Source organism: Notothenia rossii (assembly GCF_949606895.1).
Source record: "Notothenia rossii genome assembly, chromosome: 8".
NCBI classification, from domain to species: Eukaryota; Metazoa; Chordata; class Actinopteri; order Perciformes; family Nototheniidae; genus Notothenia; species Notothenia rossii.
In genome coordinates this window covers 62,560,415-62,588,229 of record NC_136906.1, presented here as the reverse complement: position 1 = coordinate 62,588,229, position 27,815 = coordinate 62,560,415, and the positions used below count along the sequence as shown (strand labels likewise).

Sequence of the window (27,815 nt, the reverse complement as noted above, 5' to 3'; positions counted from 1 at the left end):
GAACTCCCCAATGTTTAAATTCGTCATAAGTGCATGTGATGTTTTGCTTTTGAAATCGCCATGAATTCTCGTGTCAATGGATAGAGGCATTTGTTTCATAATTCAAACGTGCTCGATAAATGTATCGAGCACTAATTTCATTATTCATGAATAGGCGGTTTGACAAATTATATCATCTGGTAGGCCTACCTACCCTTCAAATGTTCAGTCAAAAAGGGTTTCAAAAGTAACGTTGTCCTGTAAAGCCTCATATAATATAATATAGTTTGTATCATATCATATACAATATAATCAGAAAATTAAGGTTTTGTGTTGATCGTTTAATTGTTGTGTATACATACAAAGTCTACTCTTTAGATGCAGTAAATCTTTCGGCTGTTTTCGACAAAAATCGGGATGAATGTTTGTAGTCGAGCCGGCTAGTAGTCCTGTCACGCCTCCGCTACACACGTAACAGCAACATACTCAAGGTTACAGCATGCTGCTAGAGCAAGAATGGGGACTTATCTGACAAGTATCTGTTGGTCGTACACCGTCTGACAGGATGCATATCAAGGATTTTGTGTCTGGATCCCTTGCAGGTAACAGCACATGTTAGCCCTGCCGGTTTCTAATGTAACGTTAGCCGGTTGGCTAAATGGCTAGCTACTGTAATAGCATGATGCAATAACCATATAACAGCATATAGGAAGATTATATTAACCCTGACATATATATGTTACGTTGTTAAACATTGTGTGCTTCTCCTCTTATTCGTGGTATACCTTGTTAAAACGCATGTCGTATACATGTTTAATTCATGTAAACAGCCTGTAGGCAGTGTTACAGTTAGGCAACAAATCAACACGTTTGACTGTCCTCTCAGTTTAACACATGTTGAAGGGTTGCAGTTACAGCTCATAATCTTTAGGATCACTGTGTTTCTGTTCTTGTTCTGTGCCCTTGATGCTCCTCTCTTTTCTCTGGAAACACACAGGGGCATGTGGAGTTGCAGTGGGCTACCCTCTGGACACTGTCAAGGTAAACTGCAGTGGCCTCTATTTTAAACACGATGTCAATTTGGCTATGTGATGTGACGAAGGGGAATCATCATATTCCTTATTTTTTGTAGGTCCGAATCCAAACCCAGAAACAGTTCACTGGGATATGGCAGTGTGCAGCGGAGACTTTTTCAAAAGAAGGGGTAAGTGGAACCGGTGTAACAAATAGTGCAAGCGTGAGGGTCGACAGGTCCTTTTTAAACAAGTTAGTATGTAACAGTTTCTAAAGTGTAACATGTTCACTACACATTTTCAACAACTTTCTCACACAAACTTTATTCAGGGTATCTGCTATTGTTAAGATAACGATTACTCACAATTATTTCTCGATTAACCACTTGGTTATTTGATCAACAAAATGTTAAATTGTAAAAAAATCACTGTTTCCGCCTATAAGACTTGTATGACATACTCAGCTGTCCTTTTCCCCCACCATTTAGTGATAATAAATTCACTGACATAGTGGATTAAAAATAACAGCAAATATCCACATTTCAATCAGAGAATTTTGACTTTTACTTGAACAATATGATATTTGTTGATTGATTTAATTGTTGACAACTAATAGATTCATCTTTGAAGCTCTAATGCTCATTATCAAAGTTAATTTGGACTTGCATTAGCATGAAAAGACAGTTTATAGGCATAAAAAGTGAAGTGATAGATAATAATGTAAATATGGTATACATGGCATTGCTGATCCTGGTGCTAAAAGACACTTTACAAGCAGGTAGAGAAAATAACAGGATCCTAGATGAGGAGGAGCATTCTTAGTTTGCTGCTGCTCTGTGTTTCATCTTTGTTTCCTCTAATTTGTTTCAGGTGCATGGCTTCTTCAAAGGCCTGTCCTTACCCATCACTACGATCTCTATGACCTCCTCAGTGGTGTTTGGCACATACCGGAACTGCCTGCAATGTCTAAGTCAGGCGCGAGGAGGTGGTCCAAACACCAAACCAGAGGTCTTCCTGTCAGGCATGTTGGCAGGGATAGCTCAGGTAATGGATACGACTTTACAACCCCCTCTTTTTGCAATGTATGTGTATATATGGCAGTTTAAACCCTAAAAACAAACATTTTCCCTTGGTTTCCCTGATGAAGAAAGCCTTACAGATAGTCTTAGTTGTTCACATTTTGAGATATCCTCCTCTAATTCCCACTGTTGCGTCTCTGCCTCCAACAGACGTCCGTGATGTCTCCAGGTGACATAGTAAAAGTGCGTCTGCAGTGTCAGACGGAATCCCAGCGAGGCGGTACCAACATGCCCAAACCAAGGTACCGCGGCCCAGTCCACTGTCTGCTCAGCATTGTTAAAGAGGATGGGTTCAGGGGGCTCTACAAAGGAGCTCTACCACTCGTACTAAGAGACGCACCATCTTTCGCCACATACTTTCTGACTTACACAACCATCTGTGAAAAGCTGTCAGGCGGCAGCAAGAAAAGACCAGGTGAGAGCAGTCAACACCACGTTGATACCCACAAAAGGCTTATTTTTGTATTTTAAGTGTGTCTTCTTTTATGCTCATCTCAAGATTCAAGGCTTTATTGCTTCTATGTGCACATTAGCTACAGTGTAGATATGGCAATGAAAAACTTAAGTCACATGCTCCTCCAACAGTGCAACATAAATATATATAGGACATCAAATAAATAAAACAGATAAAATAGTGCAAGAGAATATTTTGAGATGTGCAAAAATGTAGATACAAATCAAATAGAAATAGTGCAAGAAAAGTATATATACAAATATATATATACTTTGTTACAGCCCAAGTCATGTGATGATTATTATTTATATTATTATTATGTTTATTCACATGGTCACATTCAATAACTTGAATTAAGTCATTCCCGATTATTGAATGATTCATTCACAGCTCTTCTTCTTATCAGCGTCAGTCATCCTGTTGTATCACAATCTAAATTGAGAGTAATGCAATAGCTGTAAACTTGCTCATAAACTAAAGCAGACGTGTGCAATACTCATCCCTTATCAGTGCATTACCTAAAGGAAATGGGAGTTGGCAAGACCCTAGTTTGAAGAAGCAGATAAGAGTAATGGCACGGGAGCAAAGCAACGTGCTGCTTTAAAAAGACAGCAGCAAAACATATTTAGCCACCTAAAAAGACTGTGAACTAAAGCCATTTGATCCATTTATTATATCTATCTGGGTGGCAAAGTCATTGTCAGTGTTCTCTTCAGAGCCATCAGTCTCCATTGAGAAAAAACTGAGGTTACCTACTGTAACCCCAGCTTCTATGAGTAAATGGCGCAGCCCTCTAAGGCTATCGCTATTGGGTAATCCCCCTGCGCCCCCGCACAGCACTGAAACATTTGTAGTCCACGCCCACCCGCAAGGTGGGCCCCACCCTCGGGCCTCCTTCCGGTATAAATAGGAAGGAGGCCCGGCAATCTGCTCCCATACAAAATAACTTTTCTTCAGCTATTCGTAGAGCCAGTGGGGCCCAGCGCTTAGAGGGCTGCGCCATTTACTCATAGAAGCTGGGGTTACAGTAGGTAACCTCAGTTCTATTTCGTATATGGCTTCGCCCTCTAAGGCTATCGCTATTGGGTTAAGGGCGAAGCATGATGTAGTCTGGGCCCCACTGGGTCCGCCCGGCACTATAAGCACAGACACACCTGCTAAATAACACCCCATGCCTGTTGTGCCATGCGTAATGGCACATCACCGTCCCTGGAACATAGCAAAACATGCCTATCTTCCCTGACTGGGTGAAGGCTGGGAACAATACATACCCAGCCGCTGTGAGAAAGTAGAGATGAAGGTCCCACCTTGCCCAGCGATCATAGAGGGGGAACAGCAGCTCTCTGCGTGTCAGACAGGTAGGAGAGCGCCCAGCTGGATCCCTGACGTCACTCACTCTGACCAGGCACTCCGTACAAAGTGTGTCAGAGGAAAAAGGAACATCCCTCCTATAAGAGCGATAACGGGGCCGCTCTCCGCTTGCCGAGAGGCAGGAGAGAGGCGCACAGCTGGATCCCTGACGTCACTCACTCTGACAAGACACTCCGTACCGGGTGTGTCAGAGAGGAATGGGAGACATCCCTTAAATACAATTGAATAAATGAACAGGGGGAAGACCAAGATGCAGCAGTGCAAATGTCTTCCACTGACATTCCTCCGTGCAAAGCCGCGGAGGAGGACATTCCTCTGGTGGAGTGCGCATTGATGTTCTCCGTGGGATCCACCCCAGAGGAGACATATGCCTGTGACACAGCTTCACACAGCCAGTGTGACAGCCGTTGTGCAGACAGAGGCTGCCCGATCGAGCGCTCTCTATAATGCACAAACAGGCGCAAGGCAGCCGTGCGCGCCACTAGCAGGACAGCGCGCGCACAGGACAGAGGAAATGAGACGCGGCTTCTTCCGACCTGTGAGGAGGGGGAAAGAAGCCATCCAAGGTGATCACTCTTGACTCTAAAGAGCTTGTGATGACCTTTGGCATAAAAGCCGGGTTAGGGCGTAAAACAGCTGAACTGCCATCTCCTTGGATCCGGACGCATGACGGAGCCACAGAGAGAGCAGACAAATCACTCACCCTTTTCGCTGATAGAGCCAAAAGTAATACTACTTTGGCTGACAACAGTTTAAGGGGAACCTGGTCTAAAGGTTCAAATGGGGCTTTGCTTAGTGCGCGTAACACCAAAGCCAAATCCCACTGAGGCGCCAGTGCGCGTGACACAGGTCTGAGTCTCCGTACTCCTCGCATAACACGGCTGCTGCGCTCTGCGAGCCCCTCTGTTCAATTCGCCGGGAATACCCTGCTCTGATGGAGAACAACGTGTGTGCGCGCCCAGAACAGCAGCCGCCTGGCTGCGTTCAGAAGCTGCGCAGATCGTACTCCTCCCTGGCGATTGAGGTAGGCTGTTTCCATAGCCGTGGCCTGTTGTCTGTGCAAATCAACACATTGATTGTACAGCAACGGGGCGACTCCCCCGTTTTTTTCCAAGATTTAGAAAAATAGCGGAGTAAAAACGCAGACGATTTTCTGGTCTGATATTCCCTGAAATGAGAAAACGCAGGAATTTCCTGTGTTTCGGGATGATGGGTACGTGGAAGTATGGATCCTTCAGATGGAAGTGAACCAGTTGTCCTGGTGAACACATTCCAGCACCTGTTTGATCGTCAGCATGTGGAATACTGGCAGATCGAGGATGTCTCATTCCCCCAGTCTTTTTCGGGATTAGAAATATAACGGGAGTGAAAACCCCTGATTTTCCTCCCTTTGAGGAATCCTGGAAATATCCTCTTTCAACAGGAGTTCCAGCAGCTCGGATTGGAGCGTAAGACATAGCTTCTGGGAGGGCAGGAGTGTTTCCTGTATCCCATTGAACTGTGGGGGGGGAAAGGCGAACTGCAGGACGTGTCCTCTGCTGATCAGCCTGCTCATCCATCTGTCCATCAGACACACGCGCTGCCACTCTGAGAAAAACTCTGAGAGCGGGCGCACATGCTCGAGATGTGTTTTTGGTCGTCATGGTGACGAGCCACGCCGGAGCCCCTGCCGCCGCTGCCCGTGAGGCAACCCCAGGTGTGCTTGGACCGAAAGGGCTGCGTGGGGGCCTCCACACACTGCGTCTCACTCCGACTCTCATCATGAGGCGCGCACACGCTCAGGGGATGGACGGAGGTGTGTGCAGTGCTGCCCACATGAGGCGTTATAACGGCGCTCATGGGTTTATTAAGGCCGTGTGTACGAGGCGTATCTCGGACAGAGGAATCCCGCGAGCTCTGTAGTTTATTAACCAACAGGGTAAAATCAGGCTTTAGCAACGAGCCCTGCTGGCTATTAACCGACAGGTTATAGGCAGCCGGTTTACACAGGGCGTGAGGCAACCCAAGGTGGGCTTGGACCGAAAGGGCTGCGCGGGGGCCTCCACACACTGCGTCTCACTCCGACTCTCATCATGAGGCGCGTACACGCTCAGGGGATGGATGGAGGTGTGTGCAGTGCTGCCCACATGAGGCGTTATAACGGCGCTCATGGGTTTATTATGACCGTGTGTAGGAGGCATATCTCGGTGAGAGAAATGCCGCGAGCTCTGCAGGTTATTAACCGATGGGTTAAAACCAGCAGGCTTCTGCAGGGATCCCTGCTGTCTACTTAATCAACAGATTAGTGGCAGCTGGCTTAATTACCGGCTCCGCTTCCTCGGAGGCCCTCGCGGAGCAGACCAGGAGCGGGCGAGCCTCACTCCCCTTTGACTCGTCACCGGGAGACCCTGTCTCTGGGGTGGCGGGGGAGCGAAGACGTGGGACGGAGCCCCTGCAGCCGCCGAAGGGCGAGTCTGACACTGAGGCGGTCGCTGTGGGCGTCTCTCCGCTTGCGGCCTCCTGTGGCCGGCGTGGATGCCGCGGTTGCTGCGGCGTTGGTGCCGCTGTGGGCGCTCAGCAGGCTGGAGCCAGCTGACATGCTGGCAAATGCCGTCCACCTGTTCCGCGGCCGTCTTCATGGACTCCACCATGGCGTGGAACTGGGGTCCGAACAGCCCGTACGGGCTGATTGGAGCGGCCAGTAGCACTTTTTCTGGCCGTCTCCGTAACAGACGCCTGCTGCAGCCCGAGGTGGCGCTGGATCTGTGTCACCCCCGTGGAAATCCTCGCCTGGGAGACAGCGACGGACGCGCACAGAGTGAGCGCCGTGCTGGCCGCCTTGCTCATTTCCTCTGCCTCGGTGGTGGACCGCTCTACCAGTCACCACCGAGTTGGAGAGCAGTGCGATGATATTCGCCGCCGCCTGAAAGCTCAACGTAGGGCGCCGTCCTGTGGCGACGGAGAAGGGGACCGCGTGCTCGGCTGCCAAACCAGCCCCCTGCTCCCACTCTGTCTCCCCTGTCCGGGGGAGAGGAGGGAGGGGAGAACCGCACGGTGAACCATGGAGGGAGACGGGGTAGGAGTCGTCCGACTCCTGCCCGGCACTCGGCTCCAGGGACATGCTGCCGTCCACGTGCTCCTGGACGGCCCAATCGTCCTCGTCGGCCGCAGCAGCTAGAGCGTCCGCTCTTCGCTTCCTGTCGGCTGATGGGAGACGGGCACAATGTGAGCAAGCGACCTGCTGGCTGAGAGCCGCGTCCGCGTGCTCTGGCCCCAGGCAGGATTCGCACATTGCGTGCTGGTCATAGCTCATGATATATCCTGAGCCACATGAGGGACAATCTCGGACGCAGTTGTTGCTCATGATGAATAATGGTTCTGTGCTTCAGTAACTGCCGTGGTTTGCTGAAGAAAAGAGGGAGCAGATTGCCGGGCCTCCTTCCTATTTATACCGGAAGGAGGCCCGAGGGTGGGGCCCACCTTGCGGGTGGGCTTGGACTACAAGTGTTTCAGTGCTGCGCGGGGGCGCAGGGGGATTACCCAATAGCGATAGCCTTAGAGGGCGAAGCCATATACGAAATAGAACATCAGGCAAGTCAACTTTATTGTCAATCTTTCAGTTTGTGTTTACAGACAGAGAGATCGAAATACCGTTTCCCACAATCCCGAGGAATACAAAATACAATATATATAAAAATATCTATACAAATAGTTATATACATATATACAGTGGGGCAAAAAAGTATTTAGTCAGCCACCAATTGTGCAATTTCTCCCACTTAAAAAGATGAGAGAGGCCTGTAACTTTCATCCTAGGTATACCTCAACTATGAGAGACAAAATGAGAAAAAGAAAATCACATTGTCTGATTTTTAAAGACTTTATTTGCAAATTATGGTGGAAAATAAGTATTTGGTCAATAACAAAAGTTAATCTCAATACTTTGTTATATACCCTTTGTTGGCAATGACAGAGGTCAAACGTTTTCTGTAAGTCTTCACAAGGTTTTCACACACTGTTGCTGGTATTTTGGCCCATTCCTCCATGCAGATCTCCTCTAGAGCAGTGATGTTTTGGGGCTGTCGCTGGGCAACACGGACTTTGAACTCCCTCCAAAGATTTTCTATGGGGTTGAGATCTGGAGACTGGCTAAGCCACTCCTTCGTTGCCCGGCGGTGTGTTTGGGATCATTGTCATGCTGAAAGACCCAGCCACGTTTCATCTTCAATGCCCTTGCTGATGGAAGGAGGTTGTCACTCAAAATCTCATGATACATGGCCCCATTCATTCTTTCCTTTACACGGATCAGTCGTCCTGGTCCCTTTGCAGAAAAACAGCCCCAAAGCATGATGTTTCCACCCCCATGTTTCACAGTAGGTATGGTGTTCTTTGGATGCAACTCAGCATTCTTTCTCCTCCAAACACGTCTAGTTGAGTTTTTACCAAAAAGTTCTATTTTGGTTTCATCTGACCATATGACATTCTCCCAATCCTCTTCTGGATCATCTAAATGCTCTCTAGCAAATTCAGACAGGTCTGGAGATGTACTGGCTTAAGCAGGGGGACACGTCTGGCACTGCAGGATTTGAGTCCCTGGCGGCGTAGTGTGTTACTGATGGTAGCCTTTGTTACTTTGGTCCCAGCTCTCTGCAGGTCAATGACTAGGTCCCCCCGTGTGGTTCTGGGATTTTTGCTCACCGTTCTTGTGATCATTTTGACCCCGCGGGGTGAGATCTTGCGTGGAGCCCCAGATCGAGGGAGATTATCAGTGGTCTTGTATGTCTTCCATTTTCTCCCACAGTTGATTTCTTCACACCAAGCTGCTTACCTATTGCAGATTCAGTCTTCCCAGCCTGGTGCAGGTCTACAATTTTGTTTCTGGTGTCTTGGCCATAGTGGAGTTTGGAGTCTGACTGTTTGAGGTTGTGGACAGGTGTCTTTTATACTGATAACAAGTTCAAACAGGTGCCATTAATACAGTTAACAAGTGGAAGACAGAGGAGGCTCTTAAAGAAGAAGTTACAGGTCTGTGAGAGCAAGAAATCTTGTTTGTTTTGTAGGTGACCAAATACTTATTTTACCGAGGAATTTACCAATTAATTCATTACAAATCCTACAATGTCATTTCCTAGATTCTTTCCCCCCATTCTGTCTCTCATAGTTGAAGTGTACCTAGGATGAAAATTACAGGCCTCTCTCATCTTTTTAAGTGGGAGAACTTGCACAATTGGTGGCTGACTAAATAATTGTTTTGCCCCACTGTACATCCATGTCAGAAAGGGCTGTCTCAAGTTAAAGCGGTTAAATTATTGTTATTATAGCATAAACTGATATTGATTCATTTTAGATTCATATGATACTGTTTGCTTCTTTGATGATATATCTCTTTTGCTAAGTACTTAATACAACCCTACTCCAAAAGGTCCAATTGTATCTTTCAGAAATAAAAAAGCAAGATAATTTATCTTCTTCTAAATGTCAGTATCTTTTCATTTCCTCCAGCTTGGGGTGTTGTGATGCTGGCCGGTGGAATATCAGGAATGGTAGGTTGGACTTTAGGAACGCCCATGGACGTGATCAAAGCCCGGCTGCAATTGGACGGGGCGAGGGAGACGAAGCGCTACAGGGGCTTCATCCACTGCATCACTGAGACAGCCAGGGTGGAGGGGGCAGGGGTGTTCTTCAAGAGCTTAGGCATCAACTGTCTGCGCGCTTTCCCCGTCAACATGGTGGTGTTCGTCACATACGAGGTTCTCAACGGCTTCCTCCAAACAGGACATGACAGTGTTGAACAACCTCGGTTTGGGTTCGAATAACCTGCCTGCTGGTTCTTCTTGGGTTTATTATGTTTATAATGTTTAATTTGGAGGTTTTACATACATAACTGCATAGACTTTTTTGTGAAGAAAATGTATTTTGCAGTGCAGTATTCTATTGGAACCACAATCCGTCTGTTACATTTATGCTTATATGCTCAGGGGTAATTTATCAGTACTACAAGTTGGACTACACACCTCTGACCACTAGATGGCCTCCCTGTCTAAGTTGTTTTATCTGTATGTTAATGACAAGAGAACAGTTTGTATAACAGCTTCAGTCTTTAACCAGAAAAGAAGCATTACATGTAACCTCAACTGTTTGTAGACTGCTAATACATAAACTATATTTAACTTTAGAATAATTAATGAGCTGCAGCACGCATCATTTAGAGTATGATACCCGTCCAGTTCCTTGCTGCCTGTACTCCGAGTATTTCATTATTGACCAGTGAATTGGTATTAGTATTACAATTTTGAGGTACTTGGACTGTACTTGAGTATTTCCATTTCCTGCTACTTTCTACCTGTAGCATATAGAATAATACATTTAAACGACAGCCTTTGAAGAATTGTATTTATAATACAAATATCATATCAACACATTTATCATGTATTTTTGGTTAAGATATGTGAAATTCACAAGCTATCCAAAGTTGGTTAATGAACATATGAATGGAGCAATAATTGTAATTTTAAAATTAATTTATTCTGAAAGTGGCTAGTTTCACTTTTTGTACATGATGTATGCTTAGGTCAGTTGAATTTTGTATGCAGGACTGTTACTTTAGGGCAGTGTAGATTATTTATACACTGATATTACTACCTTTACTTTACTAAAACATTTGCATCCAACACTGTTCATCACTCATTTCCAGCAAAATCGCAAAGCTGGACCATCTCAATGCAACTATAATCTTGGAATTTAAAACCTTGATTATCTGGATTAATGAGAGGATTAATTGATCAAAAATAATCCCAATAGGAACCAACAGACCCTGGATTATCATGTAATGTTTATTTATCATTGTTATACACGACAACTGCTGAACTGCTGTTAATTAAAAAAGATCCTCAAAACAAGATGTCTGTTATTGAAAATGGAGCATATCTGTACTTGTTTTATTCCATCTAACTGTCAAATATTTGGTATTTTAACTTAACTTGTGGCATGACAAGGGAATATATCTGTTTTCAGAGTGGGGGAACTGTAAAATCACGGTTCCTCTATCAGGGGGAAATGCGTGAATCATATTTTCTGAGATTTTATTTGTGTGAGTATCATGAAAATGCTATTTGTGCCTTCCACAATAAATGAAGTCCTACTAAAAAATGAAATACGGTATTAACCAGTGTTTTATTACTGCTCATTACTAACCCAACACATGCCTTAACTAACCCTAAACCACTAATACCAGGTAAAGCAGGCACTGCAGAAATGTGTCCTGTATGATTTAACCGTTCTGTGGGTTTGTACCACCATCTAGTGTTGCAGTTTGACACCATCTTGGCAATGTCATTCACATTGGTGTCTGCAAACCTCAATTCAATTTCACAGCCTTGGTCCCAGCTGTTTCAAACCTTTTTTTCAGCTTGTTCTTCCTCTTATTATTGTCCATTTAAATAAGGTATGTCTGTATTTATTTATCTGTGTGTTGTCTCTCTTGATCTATTTAATCATATTTTTGTCAAATAGAAATGCATGCAATTTACTTTGATTTGTTTCTATGCAATCTTGATCTAAAATGCACTGTACAATGTCAATTGTTTAATAGCGAGTACCTTCATCTTGTGCAATCTATTATTTTAAAGATATGCAAACATTGACGGTATAATTTTTCACTTTTATACTTTTTGTCTGTGAGTTTGAAGGTATCAGAAGCATCCAATGGCAAATGAGTTTATTGCAACAGCCGAAAAGTATTTGTTAAATGACAAAACTATGGCTAAATTAATAACAAAGAATAGATACTTTTTTAAATGAAAAGCTAAACTTTTACTGCAGGAATGTGAGAGCATTTTGTCGAAAGAATTTTCAAAAGTTGTCTTTAATAATTTCACAACAGTTGAATGGAAACTATTGCTTCCCCAGATTTGGACAAATTATCTGAAGTGTATTAAAATAAATCACAACTTAATCCTTACATTGGTCTGGTGTGCAAAAGGACTTAGAGAAGATTTTAAAAAGTGCAAGCAGGAATATCCATCTGCCTGGAATGTCTTGAAAGCAGCAGTAACCTCTTTCCACATTTTACATAAGAGGGGACAAACAAGCCTATTGTTTATGAAATAATTAACCGAATCAGATTATCCTACATGCAAAATCAAGTGCAAACCAGGAAACCGCTTCAGATCCGATTGAATGAACACTCTGTCTCTCTGTCATTGTTACTCACAAAACTGTGTGTGAGATATGTGTTAGATTAATGTTTTCATCTGTTGAACATGTGTAATTGGCTCGTCCCACCATGGGTGCAATAAAGCCCAATTATAAAGAACTCAACTGTGATGATTTATTTGCTTTACGAATAACAGATTTGCTCAATGGATGAAGTCATGGGTTAGACCCCCAGGAGATCATTTCTCAGTCAGTTCTGCTGCAAGATTAGTAACAAATGCTTCAAACACAAACAAACTAAAGACACAAGGAGTGTCTATTATTGTTGTTGATGTGCATGTGGTAATCGATAGGTCTTCAACATACTTCACAATCTTCTCAACGGACTGCATAACATGTTTTATAACTTCTACAGACATTAGTCAGGGTTAATTAGTTCAAGTGACCCAACAGCATAACTGGAAAAGTTCACCGCCTATGATCTACAAGGGTTGACCATTTGGCCTTACATAAAACACTTGCTGAATTTGAACGCCCTCTATTTGGGTTCCACGCCAGTGCGGGTTAGGCTTTTTTCACAATCGGATACTTGCTGAAGTGCTGACTGTACTGTGAAACAAGAAAACGGCTCAATGTTGCCTTTGTTAGCTGCTTTTAATTAAACCCTGCATGTCTTTTCCCCCTTATGCAACAACAAGCCACAATCATGCAAGCACTCAAAGATCACATTGAATAAAGTTACAGGCCGGTTGTGAAATGGCTAGAGTTTCCAATGAACTTCTAACATGTTTGCAATGCGTCTACGTTGTTGTGTTTGTGCTCACCATATCCCCCTGGGGTTAAAAGGAAAGCTATTCAAGAGACATGACCTCCTTACAGTGTTTGTCAGTGATGAAAATAGATCTTCTTCGGACCTGTATTATTGCATTTTGGTATCTTGGATGATCTTCAGACAACTTAAATAGATTTGAGAACAAGATTAGTATCACTTCTGTAACACACATATGACCGATTACTATCCCAGTGGTGAATACTGTGTTGCATTTTAATAAGCAAATCAGTGGGATGAGTTCTAGCGCATGACTCACATCAGAAGAGCCTTTCTTGTCTTTCTACTGAATCGCAGTATATGTTTCTGTGGCTTGTGTTCAGGAATAGAAGCCCTCATCAGTCACCCCTTATTATTACGCTCTGGTGATATATTACAAATTCATCAGGATTGTTTCAAAACACAATCAGGAACTTCCAACGGCTCTCCAAGCAAGTACAGACAAACATGATAAATCAATCGGTGGAGTTTGTGTGAGTGGCACATTAAAATGATGGGTGTTCACATAATGTTTAATATGCTTAATTTTGTTGTCAGAATCCTCTCTAACTACCACTTTGGTCCCCTTTCAGCAATCGCTGTTTGGGCTATTTTGGGAGCTCTACGCTCCCTTGTTAGTGACGTGTGCTGCTGGGTAAATCTGCAGCCCCGGCGGCCTGGGCCTGCAACCTCAGATGGCATCAATCGGGAAAAACATGTAGGGGTGGGAGGGATAACAGACAAGATGCTGGAGGGAGAGAAACAGAAAACATAAAAAATACAATTATTGAAAGATGACATGAGGACATGAGTGGGGTTTGAATGAAACTTGAAGAAACTAAAAGAACAAACAGATCTGATAAGAATAGGTATTTTTAAGTGAATGAAGGGATTGCGTCAGGTAAAAGACAAAAGCTGAGGAAGAAATGAACTATAATAATGATTTAAATGTACTGTTTATAGTGCCTTTCATAAACCCAAGGACTCTTTTTCTTACTGATGACTAACAAGTGTATAGAAAAGTGATAGGTGATGATGAAGATGGAGGAGTGGGGGCGCTATTGTACTTGATACGAACAAACTGTGGCAAACAGAAGGAAAAAAGGACATACTGAATAAATATTTTTGATGCTGTGATGGTAATGTTTTTGTATTACATTGTTTTCTTTCCTGCATGGAAGACTGCCTAGTAACGAGCAAAAGTGATTGTAAATGGAAGTGTTGTCAGTATGTGATTGAAAGAAAAGCATCACAAATAAATCATCTTTGTCAATCATTGGATGTAAAATAATGTAAAAACAAATCCAATATAGTTGGTAAGGTTTATCTTTGTGGGAGTCCTGGTAATTATAGCCATCACACAATGCATAGTTGCTCTTATTAATACAATCACAGATTTTATTTCAAATTTCAGCAAGTAGCCAGTAGCCGCTTGCCATGATCTGCTGTGAACTTGAGTTTAGAAAAACCAATGCAGGATAAGTAACTGTAAAGCATCATCCTTCCTGTTGAGAAGGTCAACAACTTTAATGGTTTACTTTCTCTTTTCCCCTCAATGTTCCTATGACGTCTTTCAGCATGTCTGAGGTGCTATTAAACATTAATGATCTATACGTTGAACATAAATTCCTAAGACGTTCACTCACAGTAGAGCTGGGCCAGTAAACGCTCATAAAAGTGATGCAAGGATTCCCCTAGCGCCCTATTCAAATGTCTCATGAAAATGAGTTAAGTAGACATGTTGTGTGGTGTAACATTTGCATACGTCAATGCAATACAGCCTTTCCTGTCACATCAAATCTAGCACCGTGTCCTCATTTGAATCCCTGGCCCTGAGCCAGCTTTGTGTAGGGACACAACTGGGGTAGGCCCCACAGGGGTACAGTTTCCTTTCATAACACGTGTACATTCCAATATGTGACAATGGTAAACTTTAGAGGTCCCATGACATGGCCATTTCTACTCATCATAATTCCATTGTTGAGGTCTACTAGAATAGATTGACATTGTTCAATGTTCCAAAATCACATTGGTTTCTCATTCAGCATCTCTGTATAGTATGTGTATTCACTCTCTGTCCTAAACGGCTTGTTGGAGCTCTTGCCCCCCCCCTCCCTCCCTATGAGCCCACTGTGCTTTGATTGGTCAGGTCGCCCACTCTGTTCTGATGAGTCCACCACCGTTACAGCGGAACATCCGTGTTTATGTGTTACAGTTAGGGATGCTCCGATCGCCAATTTCGCCGATCCGATCGAGTGGGCGGGGCCTAAATGGAAGATTTAAACATCACTTTAAATCTTCCAGTTCACTCAGTTAATGGAGCTCATGCACTGGAGCTTCCACAAACAACAATCAACTTAATTATTACATTCAAATGATGTACATTATTCAAGTTTACATTCACTTTGGATAATAACACGGGAGAAATGAGCGGAAGCACTCTTTTCCTCTCTCCCTCTCTCTCTCTCCCCCTCTCCTGACAGCCTTTCAGTATCTCATGCAGCTAACTGATCCAGTAATGAGTGACCCGACAGTGAAGAATAAATATATTTATAACTAGTTTAGCTTGTTCCAGAGATAACATAGCTAAGTGTGTGAGGTCTAACTCTAGTGTGTGTGTTGCTCCGCTCACGGACAGTGTGAGCTCAGCTGGGTTACTGGTGTCGTTTCCTGGTTGCTTCGTGGGGTCTGCGAGACAGCGAGACACCGAGGAACTCAGCCTGAGAACACGCACACACTCACAGCCTGTGAGTGCAGAGCTGCGGCTGAGAAAAGATAAGGCTGAGTGAGTGTGTGTGCCGGTGTCGGTACCATATCTGCTCGGGGTACCATATCTGCTCAGGTGTATTTCCGTCGCATCCGACATCCGTCATATCCGTTCTGCCCAATGACGTCACGCGTTGTGATTGGCTGTACGGTAATTTACCCAGGGGTGCTCGGGTTGTACAGCACTTTGGCTCGACCAAATCGTTTATAAATGTGCTATATAAATAAAACTTGATTTGATTTATTTGATTTGAAAGGGTGTGCGCCAAGGTTCCATATTAGGACCGATTAGGACCATCCGCGCAGCACCGGGGCTGAGAAAAGATAAGGCTGAGTCAAAGCCCTATAAAGAGAAAGTTGCGTCATCTCCGTTCACTCCAATGGACCATTTTTTTACAGCAATGGAGGATCGTGGAGCCTCTCAATAGTTCCCGGAAGTTAGCGGCAAGGCTAGCAGCGCAGTAGAGTTGCAGCATAATAGACCGTTTGTGATGGACTTTTAAAGGTGAGGCGTTTAAAGACTTATATTGCGGATATTATCAGCATATCTGAATCAAATTAACATGTGAATTAAAGCATGTTAGTGGATTATCCCCCTCTAAATGATTTAGGGAACGATAACAGATTAGGCTAGGATAGCCTACCGGATAAAGTTAGCAACACACGTTAACCATGATGAGCCTTTTAATTGTAAATTCCGTTCTCTTAATGTTCATTTCGTCCATCGTTGTGGAATTAGAGAAAAGGGGCTTCTAAACGTGATTTTATGCGGGGTGGAGGGAGTTAAATATTAGTTAAATATAACATTGGGACGTGTGATTGTGGGTGGAGGTGGTGAAATTAGGATATCCATTTTGGAGTTCAAGCTATTATATTATAGTTAACGTTACATAATAATAAGGAAGAGAGCTATTTTTGAGATAAATCGCTATTGATAACTTCTCTGGAGTGCATATTTGAGAATTCCAAACCGTAAACAAAAACATAACTTATGGGTGAGTGTTTTTAGCAGAGCCATATAGGCCTAATGTCCTTGTGATTCTGTTGATTATTACCTGCCTATATTATGTTGCAGCTCAGCTGATTTTGGATTGATGGCAAAGGGATAGGGACTTAAGTGACAGTGAAAGCACAATGTAAGTTTACAATAGGTCAGCAATTTCCCATAGGTTGCTTTATAGATGTATCTAACCCTTTCTCCTGTCTTTGTCTCCCTCTTTCAGCACAAGAACCCCAGGGGGATTCAATGGAGCCTGAAGACCTGCAAATGAGACCCTCACCCTGAGCCTGAGTCTCAACTCCCAGACTTTTGCAAGCCTCTCCCTGTTCCTTATTTTTATTAAACAGACATTAAGCTTCCCAATGGTTTGGTCTTCGTTTTGTGAAAAATATGATTACCTCGCATATTTTGTTGCTGTTGTTGTCTTTTGTGATTGCTTCTGCTGACTTGAGCCAGCCATTCTTTCCTCCTCCCTGTGTCAGTGGGGAAACCGTCTATCGTAGTCCTTTCTCAGAGTGATTGGAGCATCCCCAGGCACCACAGCAAACCATGGGGGAGACTATATCTATATGCCAGGACAACACAGAGGAAAAGGCACAGACAAACTGCATGACATGCTATTCAAAGTTTATTGAATTCCATGTATTTACAATAGGAGTACTTTTCCCAGGAATAGTTCCGACAGTTCCTAGAATTTTGTGTTCACACCAAATAGATCTGGAACTAGAACTTTTTTTTGCGAACCTTTTCACCCCTTTGTAGTCCCTGCTAGCGAGCAGGGACTTTCCTGGGGAGAAAAAGGTTCCAATTTCTGATTGGCTGGGCGAATTGCAAACCACGCCCCGTAAAACTCTGAAAAGTTTTTGTGAAGCCGCCATTTTATTTGCTGGCATTAGCATTATTAGCATTAGCATTAGCCCAGCACACAAACGGAGAGAGACTAACTTATGGTAACACAAAATAAAACATGGGAGCGGTTGAGTGATGAGGAGGTGTCGGCTCTTCTTGCGATTTACTCGGAAGGCTTCAGTAGAAGCTGCTGGGAGTCTTCCCCAACTCCGGGGACTTCCAGCCGGGGACTTCGGGTGGTAGTATACGCCGTGAAGTTGTTTGCGGCCTGCCAGTAAACCCAAAGCAGAAGAAGAAGAAGAAGAAGAAGAAGAAGAAATAGGCCCATTCCCAAACCGCCCCCTACACCCTACCCCTCCGTTTGCACGTTCACGCGGAGGGTCCGCCACATTGTTCCAAACCAACGAGTGTGGAGCGGTGTGGAGGGGGAGTGGGCTATCAAGCCCTCAAACAGCGAGTCTGCAGCGGTGCTGACTTGAAACCGGTCTCTACCTGACCGGGGTCACACTGTGTGTGTCCGTCAGGAAAGACGCTGTTTACAAGTAGTTCCAGCAAACATCCACTGATAAACTGCGATGCTAACAACAAGAAATGGTGGAAACTTATCTAATATGAATTTTGAAACATTCCTTCCCATCCCCTCCCTCTAAATGTATCAATGCACATTAGGATGTGATGCTCCTGACTACCATGCAAGTTTAAGAAGATATTTTTTTTTTAAAGAATTCAAAGAAATAAACAACAGCAACAGGCTCTTTAACCAAGGCAACGTTAGCCTAACATGTATATGTTAACAAGGCAGGTAAGATTCACACTATATATGTATATTTTTTCTAATGCTATTTTATTTCTATTTGGGATGTTTACATTTTGGATTGTTTATTTCCAGTCTTTTGATTTCTCTAATGTAAAATGCCTTGTCTTTTGCTGCTGCAATGCAAACATTTCCTAAATTGGTATCAATAAAGTACTTCTCAAATAGTAGCAAGTTTTACTTTTTTTTTAAAAACATATTGATTTAACTACATACACATATCGATATGTTGTATAAATATTGCAAATCAAAACCTTTATTGACCACTAATTACCAAAAATCACAGTTCTATCTCCTGTTATTAATGCATTCAAATGGCCTGCCACGAACTTCCGGGAACTATCTGAGTCTCCGTGAACCACCTGACGATCAAGCTTTTTGGACTTCCGCTGTCGCAACTCTTCTATCTACACGGCACTGGGCTGAGTGTGTGTGTGAGGAGCCGTTACGTCACTATGCCAGTTACGTCACTTTACTCAGGCCCCGCCCACTCGATCGGATCGGCGAAATTGGCGATCGGAGCATCCCTAATTGTAACACATAAACACAGATGTTCCGCTGTAACAGGTGGTGGACTCATCAGAACAGAGTGGGCGACCTGACCAATCAAAGCACAGTGGGCTCATAGGGAGGGGGGGGGGGGGGGCAGGAGCTCCAACAAGCCGTTTAGGACAGAGAGTGAATACACATACTATACAGAGATGCTGAATGAGAAACCAATGTGATTTTGGAACATTGAACAATGTCAATCTATTCTAGTAGACCTCAATGCGGGATCATATTTCTCCCGCATTTCTCCCGATTTCTGACAAAATCAGATTTACTCAGGACTGTTTCCACTCAGACTTTAAGCTGCACCATTGTTTGGTTTCCATGGTAACACGTCTCTTTAGTAGCGCGCAACTGAAAGTCTGAGAGGGTGAGGCAGATAGTCAAAGAAAACAGAACAAGATTCGACAACTACTCTACTCTCTGCTCACTCCTTTCCTGCCCACACATATGCTCCATCAAGGATGGTTCTACAGGCCGCAAGGCATTGCACTTAGGACTACAATAAGCATGTTAATGTTAATCTAACAGCTCCGGCGATCCACTAGCACCCCCCCCCCCCCCCCCCCCCCATTTTGAAATGCTCCCGATTTCTGTGGTCTCAAGGTTGGTAAGTATGCCAACGAGGCGTTCTGGGGCAGTATAGACAGGTCTTTTCTGTGTTAAGGCCCGGACACACAAAGCCATACTTGCCAACCCTCCCGATTTCATAGCCCTCTCCAAGTTTCCTCCCGGAGTCATATTTCTCCCGCATTTCTCCCGATTTCTGACAAAATCAGATTTACACACGACTGTTTCCACTCTGACTTTATTACAGCTACACTATTGTTTGGTTTCCATGGTAGCTCGTCTCTTTAGTAGCGTGCGCAACTAGATAATCACAGAAAAACAGAACAAGAATCGACAACTCGACCCTCTGCCCACTCCTTTCCTGGTCCAGCCCACACATATGCTCCATCAAGAGGATGGTGCTACAGGCCGCAAGACATTGAACTCAGAAACAGAGGTGGGGACTCAAGTCACAGACTCGAGTAGCATATTTGTGGACTTGAGACTTGCTTGGCTTATAGTCCAGCGGCATAGTAAAAAATACGAAACCAATTGTTCAAATTGTTCTAAAAGCACCAAAATTGGCACACATGTAGATCAATATATTCTGAACATTTTTGGATATGGAGGCATTCCAGATTAGCCCTGTGGAAGATATGGCGGCCATTTTGAAAAATGGCCGCCATTTACCATTAGCGTCATTACATAGACTTCATTATGTGTCGTTAGTATGGTGCTAGATGGGCCAAAATTCATTTTTTTTACATCAGAATTAACATCAATAAGTGTTTAACAGATATTTAGATGAATCTTCTCAAAAATGGCCCCCAAACTGGCCGCCATTTTGTGGAAAAAGTGGAAATTTGATGAAGATTTCAATATTCAATGACATAATACCTCTAATAACCAGTACCTGATTTCAGGAACACACTTTAATTGCTCAAGTTGCTTTTTTTGTTCAAATTGCTGGCAAAATTGCAATGGAATGGTAGTCAAAATAATACACAGAGTACGGGGAGTTTACAGTTTGGTCAGATTGTAGTTATATAGTCGACCAAAAGCCCAGTCTCTAGGCACAGTACTTACAGTTATACATTTATGGATAGATCTAATATAAATGAACAAATCTAAGTGGATTCAAGAAGAGGACACAATAAACAGTTGCCAAAACAATAACTTTCAGTATTGTGTAATCCTGCAGTACATACATGTAATACAATAACGTAGCTTTTGCCACACTATAACTAGTAGCGTCCATCCTGTTAATTATGAATCTGAGCTTTTCAAATCTGGTCACCAGGATTATGAATGTCTACAGATCATAATGTTAGCTAGCAAGTTATCTGTCCTAATCTACTGGCATTCGCCTTCACAGAAACACAGACCAGTGCATTGCAGTGAAGCCTTCTTGCACTTGCAGCGGTTTCTGCAGCCTTTCTTGCATCCTAACCCTAACCCTTTCTTGCACCATTCTTGGATCTGTTTTGCTAGAGTGAATAGTGGCTGGTCGCAAGTCAAAACTGGAGTTTGGCCTGGGTTGAGATGTTGAACTGCATTCCTGACTACATCAATAGAGTGTCTGATCATTGCCACAGTGTGAGCACTCTCCTGGAACAAGGGAAGCAGGGACGTTGGCGTGATGACTGGTTGCTTTGGATCTTGGTGCGTTGCATGGTATGCAGCCCATGATGTGTTTTCACAGGCCTCAACATCATCTTTGAGAACACTTCTCGTGTTCTCCAGCCACATATACTCATCTTCTATGTGCTGCTCAAAGTTGTGGCGTCTAAGAGAGGTCACAGAAGTAGCTGGGACCGTTGACCCTTTGACAGAGGAAGCAACAGGTCGTACATCCGTGTAATATTCTGGTAGAGGCTCAACCGTCTTTGATCCAGTATCACGCCCAGTGAGAGCAATGCTACGATCCACTCCCTCATCTGCACACGTTGGGTGTTGCAAAAGCGAGATTCCTGTTCCATGGAATGAATTCTTGGCTGTGGTGGCACTTGGGTTGTGGTCAATGTTGTCCACAGCCGCAGTTGTGAACACATTGCTACGCAGGGTAGGCGGGCAGACCACTTACTCTATGTGGTACAGCTGACACACGCTGTTTCCCATCTGGGCAGAAAGACGCAGGACTCTGTCATATGAGATGCTTAGGCCCAGAGAGAAGAGCTTGTCCACAAGTCCTCTCTTGCGTGTTTCAGCATGCAGCATCAGCCCAACATAGGTTGGAAGAGGAGTTTCTTGAGATGTACTGTGTCTGACAGCTGGAGGCTCCTGTGTCCTGGTTGCTCCCTGCTTCTGCCTTTGCTTGACACTGTTGAACTTGAGAAGCTGCGCAATGGAAAGAGCTGCTTTTGTCGAAGAAGAATGGCTTTGGTTCTTGATGCTGGGGCCATCCAGCACCATATTTATCATTGCAACTAGTACGTTTGGCACAGAGTCCTCCTGACAACCACCTTGGAATGATCCACTGAATCGGTCAGTGTCCTCAAACATATATCGACGAACTATCTGTGCAGCACGCGCAAGGTGAACTGCCTGAGTGTCACAGTCTTGCTCGCAGGCTTTGCCTAGCGCTTCACCAATGTCTTCATCAAACGCTAGTAGAACATCTCGGCCTTTACTCTGGGCTCTCAGGCCTGGTAACTGGGCTAGCAGGCGCTCTTTCAGCCTTGTGCTATTAACTTTCTTGCACAAAGCAACCCCGAGCTGTTCCATTCTTGTCGTGTATAGCTTTGCAAGATCTGCGAGTCTGAAGACTGGGGCGATGCCCTCTTCTAGGTGGGTTTCCTCGATATACAGGACCAGTTCAGCCAGTACGATTCTTGACATCACACCTTCATGGTCAGTTTTCTGCTCGGCTTCTACAGTGGTCTTTGCACGATAGTAAAGAGCCAACAAACACTTGGAATGGTACTTGGCCTCCAGAGCCACCGTATCACCCATGCTGAGCCTGGCCAGGAGTTCATTGTCCCCAACTTGCGCTGCACACTTCCGTACGCGTGTGTCCACCTGGAAGGTTGCTACTTCATGTAGGGTCTCTGTGCCAGACTCTCCACAGAAAAAGCAGGAGGCGTCGCTGGTAGTGGCTTCTGAAAAAAGTGATCTGGTGCGCTTGCCTGGGACATCGTCACTCCTACCAACTGCTGAGCTGCTTGCGATGGGTCTCTTCTCTGCTCTTCGTAGCATTGTGTTATTGTATTGGAGCATACATGTTTTATGCCACTTGGCCTGGCGGGCAACCATTGTCGCCTCAACACCTTGTCCTTCATCTAGTCTCTGTAACTGAACAGTTCTTGGCAGTTTTCCTAGTTCATCAAACTTGACCAAGTTTGCAGCCATTGTCGTGTATCCACTCCCAGGGTCTCGGCGTTTAGACAGTACTGGGCAGACAAGTGACTCTGTTGTCTCCTCTTGACATACAAGACACAGCTTCCAGTTTGTCTCAGGAGGTGTTGTGGGAGTACGTTGCTCAAAAGTATCGACCAGTTGGAACTTCTTTGCCATGGCTGCAGTTCTGACAACGCGTCTCTGATGTCAGGTGGTGCTGCTGCTGCTGCTGCTGCTGCTGTAATCCACCACCAGTTGAATGGCCATCAAAGCCTCACCTGCAAAGACACAAAACACCACTGTAACCACTACCACAACCTACTACTACAAGTACCATGACTACCAACACTATACTATTACTGCAGCCGCCTTCACTGCCACCACCGCTGCCGCTGCAAAATTCATTTTTCTTGTAAAATGATAGCCATTTAGTCAAAATGGCTATCATCAATATTTGGTAAGCACACAAGTATGTGTAATTGTACAATACTTATCACCTCTAGCACACTTATCACCTCTTATCTAGCATCCACAAAAAGACAAATTATGGTACATATTCAATGAGGCTAATGGTATTAAAAAATGGCACCAAATCTGCTACGGGGAGAATCTTGAATGCCTCCATATCCAAAATTGTTCAGAATGTATTAATGTACATGTGTGCCAATTTTGGTGCTTTTAGAACAATTTGAACAATTGGTCTGCTATGCCGCTGAACTATTAAATTGACAGAAGACTTGACTTGACTTTGACTTGGTATTCATGACTTGAGAATTGACTTAAGCTTGAGACAGATGACTTGAAAGGACTTTACTTTTTTCAAAATGAAATATTTGCGTTTGTTTTTGTATTGAGATATTACTATTATATTGTGATTCAGAGCTCTCATTTCACTCCATTCATACCCCCCCCCGTTGTCATTCGCGATACAGAGGGCTTCATACTCCACTAGCACCCCCCCCCCCCCCCACCCCCCCACCCCGTTGACATTCGCGGTACAGAGGGCTTCATGGGGAACTTTGAGGGGAGCAAGAAGTTGGATTACCAGCCAAAATCTCACTCTGAAAAACTTGAGAGCCCTGGTGATTGGGTGATTATAGCGCCATGTGCGCAAACCTGGCAACCCACTAGTAGCCAGGAGTGTCAGTTAACATGGCAGCGGCTAGCGTTACTCCACAAATAGTCAAGTTTGGATTCAAGGATTATTTTGCCGATGACGCTAATAAGAAGAAAACAGCAGTATGCAGGGTCTGCAGCATAGAGATCAGTGACAGGACCACCACAACATCCAACTTCATTCGTCACTACAAAAAAACCCACAGAGAAAGGTACGTGCATGTGTTGTGTTAGCTAGAAAGCTAACATTAAGTTTAAGCTGCGTTAGACTTTGTTTCAAATCGATTAAGCATTGCAAAGAGAAAACAAAACGGTAAATTAACACTAGAACCGCCAAGGGATTCATTTTGACTAACCCTGGTACTGACGGGCTGTCAGGAGAGAGAGAGAGAGAGAGAGAGAGAGAGAGAGAGCCTCGTTTATTTCCCCTGTGTTATCATCAGAAGTTACTGTAAACTTTTGAATAATGTAGTTCCTCAACTTTTAGTAGTTTATTTAAATGTTTTAATTATGTGGTTTTTGTTTGTAGAAGTGCATCATTCTCCATTATTAAATTAATCTGAACTTGTTGATTTGTTATGATGATAAACTGAAGCAATTTCAAAATGAACCCAATTAAGTGGGTTTTAAATCTTCCTACTTAGTCTATAAGGAAATTATGAAGAGGAACAAATTAAATGATTTGAAAATGATATCAATGTAGGTGCTGACGCTGTTGGCGGTTCTAGTGTTAACATACATTTAAATTAAATATGTGTAATTGCAAATGCCATATTATTTTCTGACCTGGAATTCTGCCTTTTCGAACAGACTTTTTGAGTCCTAGCTATATTGTCTGCAGTTCTGGGGTTAATATGAATCTAATAGGATTGTCATCGGTCTAAATTAGATTTCAAATGATTAACTGTGTATGTAATGAAGATCATAGTGGATTGCGAGTCCTGGATCCTGAGACGTGGCTGCGGTCCTGGATCATAAGTCCTGGATGGATATCCTCGTGGATTCATCTTCTTATTATACACACATGCATTTCAAAACATTTGGACTACCTATGTTGCAAATGTATTATCTTTTCAATTTACACACGGCATCTATTGCACGTCTGTCCGTCCTGGGAGAGGGATCCCTCCTCTGTTGCTCTCCCTGAGGTTTCTCCCATTTTTCCCTTTAAACTGTGGGGTTTTCTCTGGAAGTTTTTCCTTGTACGATGTGAGGGTCTAAGGACAGAGGGTGTCGTATTGTCATACTGATATTCTGTACAAACTGTGAAGTCCACTGAGACAAATGTAACATTTGTGATATTGGGCTATATAAATAAACATTGATTGATTGATTGATTGATAGTGTGGGTTGAATCCATTTTCATAACCACTGTCTTTTAACTGATTTAAATGCGGAAACTGGGCTTATTCATCAGAATTTTGTATGACTTGACTTGCTTGACCTGAGCAATGACTTGACTTGACTTGCTTGACTCTCACCACAGTGACTTGGGTCTTGCAATTGATACTTGTAGGTCAAGACTTGAGACTTGCTCATGACTTGCACATGTAGGACTTACTCCCACCTCTGCTCAGAACTACAATAAGCATGTTAATGTCAATCTAACAGCTCGCACCCCCCCCCCCCTCCCCCCCCGCGGTGGTTTTGAAATGCTCCCGATTCCTGAGGTCTCAAGGTTGGCAAGTTGACACCAACGAACTGACACAGACGGACCCCCCCGACTGTTGCTTCGCCTCACGTCTCTGAGTTTTGGCCATGTGTCGCACTGGAACACACCGCAAAGACTTCATCCGACGGCCAAGAAACACGTACGAACTGCGCATGCGTGAGTGGCAATAACTTTTCTTACCAGCAGGCGGCGGTAGTGCATATTCGTCATTCAAAAGAGGCAACAACCGGAAGACAGACTGCGTATACACCGAGAGAAGACGAACAGACTGCTTGACATAAACAAACAACAAATAGCGTGAGCTAAATGAAATCTCAGATTTGCCTTCTTAATAGTTTGTTTGGGTCCCTCACTTCCGTTTCGCTTCTCATGCACTGATTCGCTAAGCTGAACAGCCAATCAGAGTGATTTATTTTGACGACTGCCTTTGGCTGACTGCCCTCCAATTCAACATTTTCGGCCGATTCAACATTTTCGGCCAAAAAGGCATACCAATCTGAGTAGGGCGTGTCGACGTTCATCGTCGGCCTGACGCAAACCGACGGCCAAAATCGGCTTGGTGTGTCCGGGCCTTTAGAGTTTTACTCGCTACAGAGTGTACTTTGAGGGTTTGTGACTTTGCAGACCGTTGACATGCATAAATAGCTTCATAACACACAAGGGGACGGGTAATAACGGGAAAAGCATGACATTGGACCTTTAAACTTTGACACACTTAAAAAACGTTACAGCTACTCATTTAAAAATGGATGAGCTTTACATATTTCAAACTATTACAGCACTGAAACATTTTGTTGAACAAATTACATTTTTAATATTTGGTGTGTTACTGAAGGTATATTAGGTATGTGAGTCCAACCCTGTACCATATACATTTTCAGATAAATATATGCCATCTAAATAGTCCTTTTCTCCCCTACATAATGCTGGAATCGATATTTGACAGTTTGGATGAACATTTCGGCAATTTAACCAAATGTTCAGACCATATGTATCCGCACTTGACGTCTGTCATGGCAACTAAAGCATACTAATCATTTTAGTAATATAATAATGCATTATAACTAGGCCCGGGACTTTAACGCGTTAATTAAGATTAATTAATTAAACTAAAATTAATCGCACTGATTTTTGCACCGCGGAACGTTTCTCACTGGATGAGTTTCAGGGGTACCGATTATACTGGAGCCCCAACTAATGTTCATGACTTCAGATAACAACAAACCACAGTGAACAATTGTCAAACATGAATGAAGAAGCTGATGAGACCGCTTTGGTTGGCCCCGTGAATGAGACATTTTGTTTTAAAAAACGGACGGATGGAAGCGTCAATAAGAGCACGGTTTTTTGCAAATTATGCAAAAAGGAATTTGCATATCACCGCAGCACATCAAGCCTCAAGTATGACCTCAATACAAAACATATAGCAGCTAGCGTGGAAGCTAGCGTGGACGTAAGCCCGACTCGGAGTACAAGGACCCACACCCAATTTGCGTTGATCAAACAGTGGCCTATGCAACAGAGAGATTTTATTTTTCATCAGGATATTGGAAGAATAGGAGGGATTGAGGTCAATCACTGGCACTTTTTTATTTTATTTTAAATGGTACACTTTATGTTGAACTATTTATTACGTTGTTGGTGCAACTGGCACTTTATGTTGAACTGTTTATTGTTTTGGCCAAGGTTATTGAGAGAGTTGGACTGAAATTGATTAGATTTTTTAAATCAACTGTTGGTAAATCAACAAAGTCTGTTATGGCCTCTGAAGCAACAGAGAGATGTTTTCTAATAGTCAGGGTTTCCAATGTTCTGAATGTATTTGAAAGTATTGTGTTTTACTTAAAAAACAAAGTGTTATAGTTTACAGAAGGTCTACCTACCTATAGGCTACCTGAATCTCTGAAATGTACTATATTCCTAAATATGCTATTGCTACACTTTATGGCAAAAATTGCACTTTTCTGTTGGTCTTGGTTAAGTACCACCTTGAAAAAGATAAACAATGTTTTGTTGCTTAAGCTCATGTATTCAGTCGTTATTCAATGGTATACTAAAATCCATATGAAAAAAATTGCTTCTTACTGTTCTCAGGTCAAATATTTATATGTGATTAAAAATGCGATTCATTTCGATTAATTAATTACAAAGCCTCTAATTAATTAGATTTTTTTTTTTTAATCGAGTCCCGGCCCTAATTATAACACTCATAAATACTCATAATGCCTTATAACAATACTCATGAAACATTTAAAGCATTCCATAATACTTTATATAGTATAGTATTGTAATATTATATAATCAATGGTCATTTAGCAACAGTTTTT

The 27,815-nt window shown here is 43.4% G+C and overlaps 1 protein-coding gene across 1 annotated transcript; it reads left to right on the top strand.

Annotated features, from left to right (window-relative positions):
- The first annotated feature begins 31 nt into the window (after positions 1 to 31).
- slc25a47a (solute carrier family 25 member 47a) lies at positions 32 to 12,138 on the top strand. Its single transcript, XM_079646624.1, has 6 exons — positions 32 to 581; positions 977 to 1,020; positions 1,112 to 1,183; positions 1,863 to 2,036; positions 2,222 to 2,486; positions 9,378 to 12,138. Exons 1-6 carry the CDS (start codon positions 545 to 547, stop codon positions 9,689 to 9,691), a joined length of 906 nt encoding a protein of 301 aa, XP_079502750.1. The 5' UTR covers positions 32 to 544; the 3' UTR covers positions 9,692 to 12,138.
- Positions 12,139 to 27,815: the final 15,677 nt, after the last annotated feature.

What these genes read in the sequence shown, in the direction of transcription:
- slc25a47a (XM_079646624.1), top strand. Translation starts at nt 545, where the DNA reads ATGCATATCAAGGATTTTGTGTCTGGATCCCTTGCAG. An exon ending in TGTGTCTGGATCCCTTGCAG is followed by an intron (nt 582 to 976) that starts GTAACAGCACAT and finishes GGAAACACACAG; the next exon opens with GGGCATGTGGAGTTGCAGTG. An exon ending in CGGCAGCAAGAAAAGACCAG is followed by an intron (nt 2,487 to 9,377) that starts GTGAGAGCAGTC and finishes CATTTCCTCCAG; the next exon opens with CTTGGGGTGTTGTGATGCTG.